This window comes from Mobula hypostoma, chromosome 2, assembly GCF_963921235.1.
Source record: "Mobula hypostoma chromosome 2, sMobHyp1.1, whole genome shotgun sequence".
NCBI lineage: Eukaryota > Metazoa > Chordata > Chondrichthyes > Myliobatiformes > Myliobatidae > Mobula > Mobula hypostoma.
The window spans coordinates 157,243,398-157,262,303 of NC_086098.1; the positions used below are offsets into that span (position 1 = coordinate 157,243,398).

Consider the following 18,906-nt stretch of genomic DNA (forward strand, 5'->3'; position numbering starts at 1 on the left):
GATCCTGCTCCAAATGCAACAACTGTTGATTCTTGGTGCCACACTTTGCTCCTTTTGTCAAATGCCAGCTCTCATTCCTATTCACAAGCATTCCATTGGACCTGAAATATTAGTCTCCTTTTCATTCCGCAGTTAGAAGGTAAGGTGACACTTCACCTGCTAGTCTGTTGGGTTCCAGGTGAGGCAACACTTCACCTGTGAGGCTGTTGAGCTTATCTACTGTATCCATTTCTCCTGGTGTGGCCTTCTGTATATCGGCAAAATCCAGCGAAGATTAGACCACTTTGCCGAGCACTTATGCTCCATCTGCCAGAAGAAGCAAGATCTCCCCGTAGCCAGCCATTTCAATTCCACTTCCTACTCCAACATGCCAGTCCAGGGCCTCTTCTACTGCCGCGAGGCCACACTCAGGTTGTAAGAGTAGCACCTTATATTCCATCTAGGTAGCTTCCAAACAGATGGCATTAACTTCCTAAACTTCTGGTAACTGCACCCCCCCCCACCTTTCACCATTCCCGATTCCCCTCTCTCACCTTATCACCTTACCTGCCCATCACCTCTGTCTGGTGCTCCTCCCCCTTCCCTTTCTTCCATGGTCTTCCATCCTCTCCCATCAGATTCCCCCTCCTCCAACCCTTTATCTCTCTTACCTCTCAGCTTCCCAGCTCTTCCCTTCACCCCTGCCCCCGGTTTCACTTATCACTTTCCACCTGTTACTTTGTCCTCCAACTCTCCCCACCCTTTTTAACTCTGACTTCTCCCCTTCCTTTCCATTCCTGATGAAAGGTCTTGGGCCGAAATAACTGTTTACTCTTTTCCATAGATGCTATCTGGCCTGCTGAGTTCCTCCAGCATTTTGTGTGTGTTGCTCTGGATCTCTAGCATCTGCAGATTTTCTCATGTTAGTCGTGCTTCCAATATCAGCATAGACATCCTGGGATAGTGGTAGTCAATTTGCAATAACTACCTTCTTTACTCTTTTTGCTAGATGTGGTTCCAGCCCATTGAAGATTGAACTTTGTTTATTTTATACTACACGCAGCCAAATGCTACTTGATATCATGAGTAATCACTTTCACCCCATGAACTTAGATCTTTTATCTATGTGTTGATAAGGAGGGGTGGGGGGGGGGGAAATATCACAAAATCCATAGCCAAGTAGTACTTTGAGAACCTGTGCTCTGCATTAATATATAGGCATCCGTTAGACTCGTGAGACCATGGATTTGCGCCTTGGAAGATTTCCAGGGCGCAGTCCTGGGCAAGGCTGTATGGAAGACTGGCAGTTGCCCATGCTGCAAGTCTCCTCTCTCCATGCCACCGATGTTGTCCAAGGGAAGGGCACTAGGGCCGATACAACTTGGCACTGGTGTCGTCGCAGTTAAGTGCCTTGCTCAAGGACACAACACGCTGCCTCAGCTGAGGCCCAAACTAGCAGATCACTAGACCGACGCCTTAACCATTTGGCCACGTGCCTAGATTAACAGCCTAGCCACAAAACCATTAAATGGTAGCAAGGTAATTAGTGCAATGCTAACACAGCTCAGGGCTTTGGAGTTCAGAGATCAATTCCGGCGACCTCTATAAGGTGTGTGTACATCCTTCCTGTGAGCATGTGGATTTCCTCCGGGTGCTCTGGTTTCCTCCCACAATACAAAGACATCCTGGTTAGTAGGTTAACTGGTCATTATAAATTGTCCTGTGATTAAGCCAGGGTTAAACTGGTGGGATGCTGGGCAGTGAAGCTCATTGGGCTGGAAGGGCCTGTTCCATGCTGTATCTTAAATAAATAAATATTGTGGAATAGATTGTTTGGGATGAGAGAGAGAAATTTCCTGATGTAGGGCTTTGACCGAAACATCAACAGTGCATTTCATCCTATAGATGCTGCTTGACCTGCTGGGTTCTGGTGGCAGATCATTAATTGCAAGAAGAATTACCTACTTTTATGGCTTCTTTCCTACAAACCAAACCATAATTTTTGTTGACCTTACTTGCAGCTACTGGCTGGTTACTCAGTCATCATCAATGCCTCGTATCACTGATAGTAAGTATTATTCAAGGATGAGTCTCTAATAGTTACCAGCTCTCCAAATACGATATGTTTCTAAGACCAGGAAGTGAGCATCATGGTAATCAACTTGGGTCTTTCCCAACGCTTTCACTGGGAATTAGCACATTACTTGTAAGCAGCACCACCCTGCTTGTTACACTTTAAATGACATCATATTCTATTAAGAATTGCACTTTTGACCATAACTTTATTGTTCAACTGAAGGCTGTGATTTTTCACCCCAAATCATAGTCATAGAACACTACAGCACAGAAACAGGCCCTTCAGCCCATCTAGTCCATGCCAAATTATTTTGCCGAGTCCCATTGAACCGCACGTGGACCATAGCCCTCCATATCTCTCCCATCCATGTACTTGTCCAAACTTCTCACATCCACCACTTCCACAGGCCACCCTGACAGTTCCACACTCACCACCCTGAGCGAAGAAGTTTCTTCTCATGCTCCCTTTAAACTTTTCACCTTTCATCCTTAACACACAGCCTCTAGTCCTAGTCTTACCCAATTTCAGTGGAATTACCCCGTCTGCGTTTACCCTATCTATACCCTTCAAAATTGTGCATACCCCTTTCAAATCTCCCCTCATTCTCCTATGCTCTGGGGAATAAAGACCTAACCTATTCAGCCTTTCCCTATAACCCAGGTCCTCAAGTCCTATCAACAACTTCATAAATTTTCTCTGCACTCTTTCAATCTTCTATCAATCCTGTAGGTACGTGACCAGAACTGCACACAATGAACTAAATTAGGCCTCACCAATACCCCACATAACTTCAACAAAACATCCCAACTCCTGTACTCAGTATTTTATTTATAAAAGCCAATGGACAAAAGCTTTCTTTATGACCCTATCTACTTGCGATGCCACTTTCAAGAATTATGGATCTGTATTTCAGGTCCCATTGTTCAAGCACACACCTCAGTCCCAACCATTCGCCATTTAATTCCTACCTATAATTTTCCATCTTATTCTCACAGCCTTTCTTAAACAATCAAACATTAGCTATCCTCCAGTCCTCTGGCACCTTACTCATGGCTGAGGACATTTTAAATACCTCTACTAGGGGCCCTGCAATTTCTGCATTAGCCTCCCACAAAGTCCAAGGAAACACCTCATCAGGCCCTGGGGATTTATCCACTTTAATTTGCCTCAAGACAGCACACACCTCATTTGAACTTATCTCCATTCAAGTTTAATTACCATTCAACCATACATGAATACAGCCAAGTGAAGCAGTGCTCCTCTGGGGCCAAGATACAGAACACAGTATCAACTATATCAAGGCTGATATAGCACATAAGAAAGCAGAAATCATACAGTCACACAAAAAATTAATATAACCCAAGTCCGAGAGACACGTCTTACAGATTGATAGTGCATGGGTGATTGTTGGCAAGAACAAGCCCTCAGCAGTCCACAGAAGAATGCACACACACAATCCGCCTCATCTTCCATCAAGCGAACACTGGGTAGTAGCACAGACAGGGGGAGGGCCAGCCCCCAATCCAGCATGGATACCATGTCACAGCACCTGCATTGTCTCCTCTCCTAGATGGCTGAACAGGTAAGCCCACAGCAGGAGGACTAGTCCACGCTGCAACTAAGGCCACACAGTTACCCCACGGCGCCAATAAACCATTGAACCAGACTTGCAGTATTCTACATTACCAATGTCCAAGTGTCTTGTGATCACAAGAAAAATGTCCAAGACGATCACTCACTGTTAGACTGAACGTTGCCATCATGCACTGACTCTAATGCCTTTCTGTAATAGGCAGCAACATGGTCAGCACCAAGTCCAGATCCTCCAGCTCCCCCACCATCGAGCAACTACCTGATGGCGTAGACCTGAAGAACCTGAAGTTCTTGATGTCCAGCAGTGTCTTGTGATTGTTAAAGAAAAAGACTTAAAAGAAAGTCAAAAGCACCTTTGGTTGGCCCCAGAGAAACCATTGTGGCCGAGTATGCTGCCATCTTACTAGAGAGCTGCTATCTCACTGGAAGATGATCCCCTAACTTCCCACTAAAGCTCTCCTGGTGATATTCCAAAACCACACAACTCAAAACCCGCTGGAACATATCTGGGACAGCAAAAGACAGCTGGAAGCTGGCAGGGTAGAATCCAACACGCGGTGGTGGCTGTCTGTTATGTCCAATGATGACAGGAAACCTGTGCAGGAGTTTTTAAAATTGGAAAAGCCATTGCACTGGAGCAGTTCCACTCTCCTGACCTCAGAAGTCCGAGCAAGCATCACGAACTGGCTGCAGAGGATGAACAGGACTCTGTGCCTTGTCATGCCCTTTGCTCTCCTTGGAGTGTTGCAGTACCACCTGCTTGGCCGTTGGATCTCAATGTAGATTTCATCCGCCCAGTCCACCGGAGCCGACTTTGCAGGCTGGGACGGGTATACCTCCAACTCACTGGAGTACGAAGCCACTGGCTACCCTCATCTGATTTAGCCCGCCTGTCAAAGACAAGAGTACTGGGGTGTGGCTGCTGTTGCATGCAATCAGCTACTTGAAGCCACAGGTGAGAGCTGAGTGACTGCACCCAACAGGACTGACAAACAACTAATGTGCAAAAGGGTAGCAAAGTATAGTACTCAAGGTGTTGTATCTCAATGCATGGAGTATAAGGAATAAGGTGGATGATCTTGTTGCACTATTACAGATTGCCAGGTATGATGTTGTGGCCATCACTGAATCGTGGCTGAAGGACGGATGTAGTTGGGAGCTGAATGTCCAGGGTTACACGTTGTATCCGAGGGATAGGAAGGTAGACAGAGGGGGAGGTGTGGTTCTACTGGTAAAGAATAGCATCAAATCAGTAGAAAAATGTGACACAGGACTGGAAGATGTTGAATCCTTGTGGGTTAAGTTAAGATCTGCAAGGGTAAAAGGACCCTGTTGGCAGTTATATACAGGCCTCCCCACAGTGGCTAGGAGGTGGACCACAGACTACAACAAGAAATAGAAAAGGCATGTCAAAGGGGCAATGTTATGATATTCATGGGATAGTCATGGGAGATTTTAACATGCAGGTCGATCGGGGAAAATCAGGTTGGTAATGGATCTCAGGTAATGGATGCTGTCCAAGTTGCATGAGCTGCCATCTTGGACAATGTCTCCCATCCACTGGGTGGGCACAGGAGTACATTCAGCCAGAGACTCATTCCACCGAGATGCAACACTGAACGTCATAGGAAGTCATTCCTGCCTGTGGCCTTCAAACTTTACAACTCCTCCCTTGGAGGGTCAGACACCCTGAGTCGATAGGCTGGTCCTGGACTTATTTCCTGGCATAATTTATAATTTACATATTACTATTTATTTATAGTTTTATATTGCTATATTTATACTCTATTCTTGGTTGGGACAACTGTAACGAAAATCAATTTCCCTTGGGATCAATAAAGTATGACTATGACTATGAGAGCGAGTTTGTTGAATGCCTAAGAGATGGCTTTTTAGAGCAGTTTGTCGTTGAGCCCACTAGGGGATCAGCTATACTGAATTGGGTGTTATGTAATGAACCGGAGGCGATTAGGGAGCTTAGGGTAAAAGAACCCTTAGGTACCAGTGATCACAATATGATTGAGTTCAACTTGAAATTTGATAGGAAGAAAGTAAAGTCTGATGTAGCAGTATTTCACTGGAGTAAGGGAAATTATGGTGGTATGAGAGAGGAGTTGGCCAAAGTCAATTGGAAGGAGCTGCTGGTAGGGATGTCAGCAGAGCAGCAATGGCGTGTGTTTCTGGGAAAAATGAGGAAGGTGCAGGACATGTGTATTCCACAAGTGAAGAAATACTCAAATGGCAAAATAGTACAACCATGGCTGACAAGGGAAGTCAAAGCTAATGTAAAAGCAAAAGGGAGGGCATATGACAAAGCAAAAAAATTAGTAGGAAGTTAGAGGATTGGGAAGTTTTTAAAACCCTACAGACAGCAACTAAAAGAATCATTAGAAGGGAAAAGATGAAATATGAAAGTAAGCTAACAAACAATATCAAAGTGGATGGTAAAAGTATTTTCAAGTTTGTAAAAAAATAAAAGATGAGAGTGGATATAGGACAGCTAGAAAATGAGGCAGAAGAAATAATAACAAGGGAAAAGGAAATGGCTGATGGACTAAATGAGTATTTTGCATCAGTCTTTACTGTGGAAGACACTAGCAGTGTGCCAGATGTTGTAGTGTAAAGGAAGAAAAGTGGGTGCAGTTACTATTACAATAGAGAAGGTGCTCAAAAAGCTGCAAGACCTAAAGGTACACGAGACACCCAGACCAGATGAATTACACCTTAGGGTTCTGAAAGAGGTAGCATTAGAGATTGTGGCAGAATTAGAAATGATCTTTCAAAAAATCATTGGACCCTGGCATGGTGCCAGAGGACTGGAAAATTGCAAATGTCACTCCACTCTTCAAGAAAGGAGGAAGGCAGCAGAAAGGAAATTATAGACCAGTTAGCCTGACCTCAATGGTTGGGAAGATGTTGGAGTCGATTGTTAAGGATGAGGTTTTGGAGTACTTGGTGACACAGGACAAGATAGGACAAAGTCAGCAAGTGAAAATCTTGCCTGACTAACCTGTTGGAATTCTTTGAGGAGATTACAAGTAGGATAGTTAAAGGGGATGTAGTGGATGTTGTATATTTGGACTTTCAGAAGGTGCCACACATGAAGCTGCTTACCAAGCTTGTGGTATTACAGGAAAGTTACCAGCATGGTTAGAGCTTTGGCTGATTGGAAGAAGGCTGCGAGTGAGAATAAAAGGATCCTTGTCTGGTTGGCTGCCGGTGACTGGTGGTGTTCCACAGGGGTTGGTGTTGAGACCGCTTCTTTTTATGCTGTATATCAATGAGTTAGATGATGGAATAGATGGCTTGGCTGCTAAGTTTGCAGGTGATAGGAAGGTTGGTGAAGAGGCAGGTAGTATTGAGGAAACAAGTAAGCTGCAGAAGGACTTAAGACAGATTAGGAGAATGGGCAAGTGGCAAATGAAATACAATGTTGGATAATCCATGGTCATGCACTTTGGTCATAGGAATAAATGTATGGACTATTTTCTAAACGGGGAGAAAATCCAAAAATCTGAGATGCAAAGGGACTTGGGAGTCCCCGTGAAGAGCACCCTAAAGGTTAACTTGTAGGTTGAGTCAGTGATGAGGAAGGCAAATGCCATATTAGCACTCATTTCAAGAGGTCTAGAATACAAGAGCAAGGATGTGATGCTGAGGCTTTGTAAGGCACTGGTGAGGCCTCATCTTGAGTATTGTGTACAGTTTCCCATGGTGGGAGAGTCTAGGACAAGAGGGCACAGCCTCAGGATAGAGGGGCATCCTTTCAAAACAGATGAGAAATTTCTTTAGCCAAAGGGTGGTGAATTTGTTGCCACATGCAGCTGTGGAGACCAGGTTGTTGTGTGTATTGAGGCAGAGATTGATAGGTTCTTGATTGGACATGGCATCAAAGGTTACGGGGAGAAGGCCAGGAACTAGGGTTGAGGAGGAGAAAAAAAAAGGATCAGCCGTGATTGAATGGTGGAGCAGACTCGATGGGCCAAATGGCCTAATTCTGCTCCTATGTCTTATGGTCTTGTGGTCTAAAAGACAAACTGCAAATAAATAAACAAACAATAAATAGCAAGAACATGAGATGAAGAATCGTTGAAAATGATTCCATAGGTTGTGGGAACATTTCAGTGATGGGGCGAGTGAAGTTATTCCCTCTGGTTCAAGAGCCTGATGGTCGAGGAGTAATAACTGTTCCTGAACTTGGTGGTGTGGATTCCGAGGCTCCTGTACCTTCTTTCTGATGGCAGCAGTGAGAAGGGAGTATGTCCTTGATAATGGATGCTGCTTTCCTGCCAGAGTGCACGAGGTAGATGTGCTCAACGATGGGGAGGACTACCTGTGATGGACTGGGCCACATCCACTACTTTTTGTAGAATTTTCCATTCAAGGGCAAGGGCCAACCAAAATTCAAAGTAAACCAGCAACAGTACATGTTAATTAGGAATAGGCTGAAAGAATTAAAGCCCTTCACCAGCTCACCATCCTAGTCCATGCTTGCCTCCATATCATGGATAAAGTCCTTTAATCTTTTAATCAGTTTGCTTATCTGTTCATTTTGTCTTTCATTCTGCCTCAAGCTACAGGACTAAATTCAATGTTATAAGTCAAACAACAGGAATTCTGCAGATGCTGGAAATTCAAGCAACATACATCAAAGTTGCTGGTGAACGCAGCAGGCCAGGCAGCATCTATAGGAAGAGGTGCAGTCGACGTTTCAGGCCGAGACCCTTCGTCAGGACTAACTGAAGGAAGAGTGAGTAAGGGATTTGAAAGTTGGAGGGGGAGGGGGAGATCCAAAATGATAGGAGAAGACAGGAGGGGGAGGGATAGAGCCGAGAGCTGGACAGGTGATAGGCAAAAGGGGATACGAGAGGATCATGGGACAGGAGGTCCGGGAAGAAAGACGGGGGGGGGGGGCGGTTGACCCAGAGGATGGGCAAGAGGTATATTCAGAGGCACAGAGGGAGAAAAAGGAGAGTGAGAGAAAGAATGTGTGCATAAAAATGAGTAACAGATGGGGTACGAGGGGGAGGTGGGGCCTTAGCAGAAGTTAGAGAAGTCGATGTTCATGCCATCAGGTTGGAGGCTACCCAGACGGAATATAAGGTGTTGTTCCTCCAACCTGAGTGTGGCTTCATCTCCACAGTAGAGGAGGCCGTGGACAGACATGTCAGAATGGGAATGGGATGTGGAATTAAAATGTGTGGCCACTGGGAGATCCTGCTTTCTCTGGCGGACAGAGCGTAGATGTCTCTACCTTGCCGAGGCACAGCGACAACTCGCGGATACCTCCTCTTATTTACCCCTCGATCGTGACCCCACTAAGGAGCACCAGGCCATTGTCTCCCACACCATCACCGACTTTATCCGCTCAGGGGATCTCCCATCCACTGCTACCAACCTTATAGTTCCCACACCCCGCACTTCCCATTTCTACCTCCTACCCAAGATCCACAAACCTGCCTGTCCTGGCCGACCTATTGTCTCAGCTTGCTCCTGCCCTACCGAACTCATTTCTGCATACCTCGACACTGTTTTATCACCCCTTGTTCAATCCCTTCCGACCTATGTTCGTGACACTTCTCACGCTCTTAAACTTTTCGATGATTTTAAGTTCCCTGGTCCCCACCGCTTTATTTTCACCATGGATGTCCAGTCCTTATATACTTCCATCCCCCATCAGGAAGGTCTCAAAGCTCTACGCTCCTTTTTGGATTCCAGACCTAATCAGTTCCCCTCTACCACCACTCTGCTCCGTCTAGCGGAATTAGTCCTTACTCTTAATAATTTCTCCTTTGGCTCCTCCCATTTCCTCCAAACTAAAGCTGTAGCTATGGGCACCCATATGGGTCCTAGCTATGCCTGCTTTTTTGTTGGGTTTGTGGAACAATCTATGTTCCGTGCCTATTCTGGTATCTGTCCCCCACTTTTCCTTCGCTACATCGACGACTGCATTGGCGCTGCTTCCTGCACGCATACAGAACTTGTTGACTTTATTAACTTTGCCTCCAACTTTCGCCCTGCCCTCAAGTTTACCTGGTCCATTTCCGACACCTCCCTCCCCTTTCTGGATCTTTCTGTCTCTGTCTCTGGAGACAGCTTATCCACTGATGTCTACTATAAGCCTACTGACTCTCACAGCTATCTGGACTATTCCTCTTCTCACCCTGTCTCTTGCAAAAACGCCATCCCCTTCTTGCAATTCCTCCATCTCCGCCGCATCTGCTCTCAGGATGAGGCTTTTCATTCTAGGACGAGGGAGATATCTTCCTTTTTTAAAGAAAGGGGCTTCCCTTCCTCCACTATCAACTCTGCTCTTAAACGTATCTCCCCCATTTCACGTACATCTGCTCTCACTCCATCCTCCCACCACCCCACTAGGAATAGGGTTCCCCTGGTCCTCACCTACCACCCCACCAGCCTCCGGGTCCAACATATTATTCTCCGTAACTTCCGCCATCTCCAACGGGATCCCACCACTAAGCACATCTTTCCCTCCCCCCCCTCTCTGCATTCCGCAGGGATCGCTCCCTACACAACTCCCTTGTCCATTCGTCCCCCCCATCCCCCCCCCACTGATCTCCCTCCTGGCACTTATCCGTGTAAGCGGAACAAGTGCTACACATGCCCTTACACTTCCTCCCTTACCACCATTCAGGGCCCCAAACAGTCCTTCCAGGTGAGGCATCACTTCACCTGCGAGTCGACTGGGGTGATATACTGCATCCGGTGCTCCCGATGTGGCCTTTTATATATTGGTGAGACCCGACGCAGACTGGGAGACCGCTTTGCTGAACATCTACGCTCTGTCCGCCAGAGAAAGGAGGATCTCCCAGTGGCCACACATTTTAATTCCACATCCCATTCCCATTCTGACATGTCTGTCCACGGCCTCCTCTACTGTGGAGATGAAGCCACACTCAGGTTGGAGGAACAACACCTTATATTCCGTCTGGGTAGCCTCCAACCTGATGGCATGAACATCGACTTCTCTAACTTCCGCTAAGGCCCCACCTCCCCCTCGTACCCCATCTGTTACTCATTTTTATGCACACATTCTTTCTCTCACTCTCCTTTTTCTCCCTCTGTCCCTCTGAATATACCTCTTGCCCATCCTCTGGGTCACCCCCCTCCCGTCTTTCTTCCCGGACCTCCTGTCCCATGATCCTCTCGTATCCCCTTTTGCCTATCACCTGTCCAGCTCTCGGCTCTATCCCTCCCCCTCCTGTCTTCTCCTATCATCTTGGATCTCCCCCTCCCCCTCCAACTTTCAAATCCCTTACTCACTCTTCCTTCAGTTAGTCCTGACGAAGGGTCTCGGCCTGAAATGTCGACTGCACCTCTTCCTATAGATGCTGCTTGGCCTGCTGCGTTCACCAGCAACTTTGATGTATGTTGCTTCAATGTTATAAGTACTGGTTTTCTCCTCCCCATCACCCTCTTCTGACATTTAATGAAGATAAACCAATCAAGTGCAACTTAACAACAGTTGAACTTCAAACCAAAGCTTTAATTAAAAAAAATACATTTCTCTTCCCAATCTTTATTCTATAATCCTCCACAACAGCACATTTGAAAGAGCACAACCTCTTTCCAATGGACACCTGAACACAGGTCTATTATTCACTATGAAAACAGTCTACACAGTGAAAACATTTTTCAAAGCTTTCACTTTGTGGAAAGAATAGAACAGGTGTAATGGGTATCAGATGATTGGCACGAACTAGATGGGCAGAAGGGTTTGTTTCTATAGGGAGTACACTTCCATGATTCAGTCAGTAAAGCTCATGAGGGCACATTTTAGGTTGCCAGTCTTCACTGTAATCCACTAGACCAGCAAACTCATCCTCAAGCCAACTTTTAGCAACAGTGAGGTGAAATCACAATTCTTCTCAATTTGCATATTCAGAGCCATATAAGTATGCAGGGTATGGCAACCAGCAGTAAATAGTGACAAAATGTCATCACCTTGCTGAATAATTTTAGGGTACTTTCATTTTTGTCTTGGTAGCCATAAATATTATCAGGATTTCACATTTTCTAGAACCAAACCTCACTACATTACTCTAACCTATTTCTTTGCAACAAAGCGCCTCTTAGTTTTTTAAGCTTGTCATTTAATCTCAAGACATAACTGGAGATGGCTACACAGCCCCTTCAACCTGCTCAACATTCGACAAGATCACCCAGGCTTCAGCTCCCCTTTTCTGTCTATTTCCCTACCAAACACACTTGAGTACCATGACATTTAACATATTATTCAATCAGTCAACTGCCACAGGTCCTGGAATAAATTCTTGATCATCAAGATAAGAAATTCCTCCTTATCCAAATCAAAACCTACTCATTCCAGATTCTCTTTTGAGGAGGAAGCAACCTTTCGGTATTTTCCTTGCCTTGGTACCCACAAAATTTTGGATAGTTTTATAAGATAACCTACCTTTCTTCTAAACTGAGAAACATGGCCCAACCTTTTCTCATAAAGCAATCTCTTCATTCTGGGGATCAGCTATCTGAACATTCACTGAACTAACTCTAGTGCAGGTATATCCTTTCTACAATAAGGAGACCAAGATAGTATGTGGTGTTTTAGGAGCAATTGCATCAGTGTTCTGTACAGTCAAAACAAGACTTTCCTATTTTTATACTATGTACCTCTTCGCAATATGATCATTATTACATTTGCCTTCAGTTACTGGCTGCACCTCCAAACTGTATTTTATGTAGAAGAACATAAAGATCCCTCTCCTCCATTTAAGCAACACTCTGTTGCTCTAAGTGCATTATCTCACACTTGTACAAATTTATGCCAGAGTTATACAGCAGGGGAATACATCCTTCAGCCATCTGGTACAGTTCAACCAAGATACCTTCCTGAGTTGGTCCTATTTGCTTGTATTTGGCCCAGATCTCTATAAAACTTTTCTACTCATGAACCTTCTTAACACACACAAAATGCTGGAGGATCTCCACAGCTCAGGCAGAATTAATGGAGATGAACAGTGGATGTTTTGAGCTGAGACCCTTCATTGGGACTTGAAGAGGGCAGCAGCCAGAAGAAAACGGAGGGTAGGAAGCACAGGGTGGTAAGTGATAGGTGAGTCCAGGTGAGGAGGAAGGGAATGATGTGACAAGCTGGGAGATGAATGACAGAAGAGGCAAAGGGCTGAAGGCAGCATCTGATACGAAAGGACAGGAGGAAGGAGGTGGGAAACCAGAGGGAGGAAAGTGAAGTTGATGGGCAGGTTGTGAGGGCAGGGAAGGGAAAGAGAGGGGGTAACAATGCCACAGGGTTAAGAGAAATGGGGGGGGAGGAGGAGGAAAGGAGGGGAGTGCTTATCAGAAGTTAGAGAAATCAGGTTGGAAACTACTAAAACAGACTATGAGCATTGCTCCTCCAATCTACATTTTGGTATCAATGTGGCAGTACAGAAGTCTGTGGACAGATGTCAGTGGGAGAAAAAGGGAAGTAGAATTCAAATGGCTGTCCACTGGGAAATGCTGCATCTTGTAACAGATGGAACAAAGGCGCTTGGCAAAGCAGTATCCCAATCTACGTCAGGTCTCACTGATATACAAAAGGCCGCACTGGGATTGCCAGATACAATGGATGACACTGCTGGATCCACATGCAAAGTGTTGCCTCACCTGGAAAGACTGCTTAGAGCCCTGAATGGTGGTGAGGGACAAGGAGTAGGGGCAGGTCTTACACTTAAGACTGTTGAAAGGGTAAGAGCTTAGAGGAGGATCACTCGGAAGGGACAGGTGGACAAGGAAGTTGCAAAGAGAGAGATCACTGCAGACAATGGAGAGAAGGAGAGGGGAGGACGTACCTGGTAGCAGGATTCTGCTGGAATGGCAGAAGTTGCTGAGGCTTATGGAGTGGTAATAAGGACAAAGGGAAGATTATCCTTGTCATGTTGAGGAGGGTGGAGTGGTATGGACTGAGGACAGACGTGCAGGCAATGGAGGTGCAGGAACAAGCCAACTTTATAGCAGCAGAGGGGAAACCCCTTTTTTTTTAAAATAAAGAGGACATCTTTGATGCTCTAGAATGAAAAGTCTCATCACGAGAACCTATAGGGCAAAGATGGAGGAACCAGGAGAAGGAATAGCATCCCTACAAGTGACCGGGGGGTGGGGGGAAGAGTGGGGAGTGTTATCAGGGTAACTGTGGGAGTCAGTGGGTTTGTATCATTAAACATCAAAATAAACATCCACTGTTCATTTCCCTCCAGAATGCTACCAGACCTGCTGAGTTCCTTCAGTATTGTGTGTTATTGTACATTTGCAGCCGTCTACAATGAACCCATCTATACATCTTTCATTGTACCCACGTGTAACACTTCCTCTGAAAGCTCATTCCATTACACTACCACACTGTAAAAAAAAACTTGCTTCTCAAGTCCCTTTTAAACCTTCCCCCTCTCACCCAAAACCTATGCCCTCTAATTTTACCCTACCCTACCTTGGGAAAAAGACTGTCTATCCACCTTATCTATGCCACTCATGATTTTATAAAATTCTCCAAGGCCATCTTCAGCTCCCTTCATTCCAAGGAAAACAACCACAGCCTATCCAGTCTTCCCTGACAACTAAAGCATTTCAGTCCCAGGAACATTCTTGTGAATCTATTCTACACCTTTAGAATAATTACATGGTTCCTATAGAATGGTGACAAGAACTGCATGCAATATTCCAAGTGTGGTCTCACTAAATGTTCTATACAGTTGAAACATGATATCCCAGTTCTTTTGTTTAGTGGCCTGTCCATTGAAGGCAAGCATACTAGATGGCTTCTTCACCACTTTATCTACCCGAGTTGGTACTTTGAAGTAGGCATTTGCCCCTTTGGGCACGTTAATTACTGTGCAACTACTACTCTGGTTTAACTTCCCAAAATTCATCATTTCACATTTGTCTGAGTTAACTTCCATCAGCCATTCCTTTGCCCACTTTCCCAATTGACCCACATCCTGTGTCAATCCTTACCTCAGTGGAAACTTACTAAGCAAGCCACCCAAATTTTCAATATGTGACCAACAGCAGGAGACCCTGCACCGATCTCTACAGCACACCAATTGCCACAGGCCTCCAGTCTGAAAAACAACCTTCAACTAACACCCTCTTATTCCTTGAGTCAATTTTGCGTCTACTGACATTAGCACAACAATTTATATTTACAAATGTTTGCCCCCTTATTAAACCAGACTATACCTCTTCATTGACTCAGGGTACTACTCATTACTCTCTTTCACTTGCCGACAAGAAGATCATGACCAAAGTAGCCACTTGCCCTAACATGGTCAATGATCCAGGGGATTTAATGGCCTTTCATTCTATTAGCTTGCCAGTAACGGCGATTGCTTTATGATTTCCTGGCTATTTTGTTGTTTTTAAACAGTTTGTCTGGCTTAAATTGAAATAGATTGAACAGGCATAGTTTTAATGTCATTGAATGAGTCTTACTAACATAATCAACACTTTAAAAGCGAGAATGCAATGAATCACCACTTTAATTCTCCTATACTTTCTGCAATACAATACAAAAATACCTTTTTCTACAGACTCAATACAATTTTGTAGATCTGATCCATCAACATTAGAATTTCCATTAAATTCTAACTGCTGAATGTATTGGGTACTCTTCAGCATTCTTTGTAACTAGACAATGTACAAAAAGAAAGACAGGTGAGAGAACACACTTTTACCATGACACACACCTTGTCTCAAGTTGTTACTAACATTAGTGACTGACAATAATTACCAGTAACTAACATAACTATTTCTCAATGGCACCTACGAAGTCATCAACATTTGGAAAGAAAATCTCCAATTGTTCTTTCAGATGTTTATCCATCCAGAATTTAAATGCCAAAAGTGGGAAGTTTTAATTCTCCATTCTCACTAGCCTAATTCTACTGAACTGTACTACAAGTGTCAACACTATACAACTAGCCAAACCTGTGCACTTCTGAATTTAAACTAAAACTCACAGGAAGAAAAGGCATCTATTACTCATATCCATTGCCCTAAAATGGTAGTGGCCCACCCTGTGTAACAGTTTGACATACTGAATGACTTGGAGAGAACAAGCAAAAAGTCTGATTTATTGGTGAGAGACTGTAGTTATTGAAGTGCCAAACCAGATAACGATGGATTGTTTCCTTGTTGAATTAACATTAGTGAACAATTTGAACATAGAAAACTTAGACATAGAAAATAGGTGCAGGAGTAGGCCAGTCGGCCCTTCGAGCCTGCACCGCCATTTATTATGATCATGGCTGATCATCCAACTCAGAACCCTGCACCAGCCTTCTCTCCATACCCTCTGATCCCCCTAGCCACAAGGGCCATATCTAACTCCCTCTTAAATATAGCCAATGAACTGGCCTCAACTGTTTCCTGTGGCAGAGAATTCCACAGATTCACCACTCTTTTAACTACAGAATGATACAGTTTTTATTAGCTCAAATGTCAGATTACTTATGGTGCAGTTGGAACTTTGATTATTAGCTCTATAATTTACCCATCATTACAGAATAGTCAATCACTAAACAAATTGTCAAGCAGCATCTTTAATCCAATGAATCTCAGTTGTACAAAGTCTTTAGTCCATCACAAAGCCAGGGGTCTAGCACATCATAGAGTTACACCTAACTCAGGGCAAGCAGTTCACAGTCAAAACTTCCTGCACAGGCCCATGTTATGGGACCATCAAGGCACATTAAGCTGAAACACAGGGTTTCATAATGATCCAATACCATTCGCTACAGGTTCTTACCAAGACTACCCTCCCTCAGTGCCTGTGCTACAGTGGCCACCAGCAAAAGAACACCCATCTCCAATAATTTGTCAGATGCCTTGTCCAATTTCTAATGAGTACAGTATCATACTGGTTATGAATTCAGAGGCGTGGCCTAATGATCTGAGGACACAAGTTAAAATCCTGCCCTGGAAGCTGGATTATTTAAGCTTGGTTAATTCTGAAATGAATACTTTACCAATCAGCACAGAACCATTGGACTAATTTAAACAGTAGAGACACAAGCAACTCCAGAATCTGGAACAAAAAAAAACTAAGGGAGGAAGTCAGCAGGTTGAGGGATATCTGTGCTTAGGGTCTATAATTTGTTAGATAAATAGACTGGGTATTTTTATGTTTAAAAGGCCACTTCTGAGGAATCTGCTGGTCTGCTCAAACCATAAGCAACCTGGTCGAATTAAATAAAATGGCCACAAGAACCATGCAGCTTCATAAAGTTACGCTTCAGACAACAAAGTTGCCACCACAAACTCCATTCGTCTCCAGCTCAGTCACCCTGGAAATCATCCCTTCAGCCTTTTAGGTCCTAGACTCACCTCTCTTCCGCGTGCATGATCAACACCTGCTCAACAACACAACCATCTGGTTCCCACCCACACTTGCAATCAGTCCCTTAACACACCCAATTCACACAAGCAAAATACCAGTCATGTCCCTGTGTACTGAGAAAGAAATTCACACATAAAAGGGTCCTTTTGCTGAGGCAAGCAGGCACACAACTGACCCAGTGCTTAAGCGCAGTCCTCACTGTATTTATGCCTGGGAATAGTTACTGACACCAGTCCATTCCCAAACGTACATCCTCACTGTGACAGGTGATACCTTCAGCAGGCACTTATACTCACCAATGATCAATTTCCAATTTAGTAACTTAAACACATAACTCATCTTTACCACATCTAACCATGGAGGTTTATTACACTCTGCTAAGCTTCATTACCATCACACTCCTTTGCCATTCACCCTAATACACAAATCCAGCTTGTTCTCAGACATTCTGATGGAGCACTTTTATACCCAGATTCTTCAAAACAATAATATTCCCAGCTTTCAATGTCAGTGTAAAATTTACTCAGACATTCATTCACCGTTCGGGACATACTGTAGACTAATAAACTCTTCTCGGGCTTCCAGCGGGTACAGGTATCGATTATACCTGACATTTAGACCCGACAAACTCTGCCATCTTCATCAGCGAAGATCCCGGATCAAGGCGGCAGAGTTTGTCATGGGAACGTCAGTTATAATCGACACCTGTACCCAGCTGGAAGCCGCAGAGGAGTTTATTCGTCATATACGTGGGAAAGCACTAGAACCTTTCTCATATAGTAGACTCGTGAAATTTCTTGTTTCCAATTAATCAATTTTCCCAAACCACCACAATGAGAGTCCAGACTTCCATTCATTCAGTTGCACTCCCTCACTCAACGAGTCTACCCCGTCCCAGGCTCTCCCTCCTCCCCTCAATCTGACAGCCTGCTTTGTCCCAGACCCTCCCTCTCACTTCCTGAGCGTCTGCCCTATCCTGGATTCTCTCTCCCTCACTCAGTGAGAGTCTGCCCCGTCCTGGACCCCCACTCCCAGAGCCTGCTCTGTCCCGGACCCTTTCCCTGCCTCACTCACTCACTCTGCCCAGTCCCGGACCCTTCCTCTCTCACTCCCAGAGACTGCCCTATCCCCGATTCTCTCCCCTTCACTCACTCCCTGAGTCTGCTCCGTCCTGGTCCCACCCTCCCTCATGACCGAAAGTCCTCCCCGTCCCTGACACTTCCTCCCTCACTCTCTGAGAGCCTATCCTGTCTCGGACGTTCACTCACTCACACCTTGAGAATCTGCCCCATCTCGGAGTCTCTCTTCCTCCCTCCCTCACTGAGGGTCTGCCTTAGCCCAGACCCTCTCACCAAGCCTCCCATGTCCCTGCACCCTTCCGGAATGGATTTGTGTCTGCCGTTTAGCCCCAGTGCCCGCGCCCCGAAAGGCATCATCTGACAAGAGAGAGTGATGCCTCCGGCGGCTGCGGCCTGTCCGCCCTCCCTCACTCTGTCCTGGGCTTCCATTACCCGGCCTATTCCGCCAACAGCGTCGGGCCTTCCACTTAACCCGTTTCCTGCCGCCGCCCCGGTTCCGCCACTCCGTTTCCCCAGCTGCTTCTTACCGCTGTCTCCGATGATGAGGAGCTTGAAGAGGTGGTCGTAATCCCTGGCCATGTTCGCGGCGCAGAGCGAGCAGCTCAGCTCAGTGTCTCGGTGACGGCGCCGCTTCCTTCGAATCTTTTGAGCTGGGCGGCTTCGGCTCTCCGCTCCGGCTCCCGCTCCGATCGGCTGTTTCCGGAAACGCTCGGCTCCCAGCGGGGTCTCCCTGCGAATTCAGCTACTTCCGGAAATGGTAGCGGCTGCTTCCGCGCGCTCCTTCGCTTCGGCCGCCCTCGATAATA

The 18,906-nt window shown here is 45.4% G+C and overlaps 1 protein-coding gene across 1 annotated transcript in view; it reads right to left on the bottom strand.

Moving 5' to 3' along the window:
• The window catches only part of rab35b (RAB35, member RAS oncogene family b), a 130,432-nt gene extending 111,570 nt beyond the window's left edge, over window positions 1–18,862 (bottom strand). The window contains exon 1 of the mRNA XM_063040919.1: window positions 18,628–18,862. Within this exon, the coding sequence (XP_062896989.1) occupies window positions 18,628–18,679 (52 nt within the window). The 5' untranslated portion in view covers window positions 18,680–18,862. The remainder of the gene's footprint in view (window positions 1–18,627) is intronic.
• Window positions 18,863–18,906: the final 44 nt, after the last annotated feature.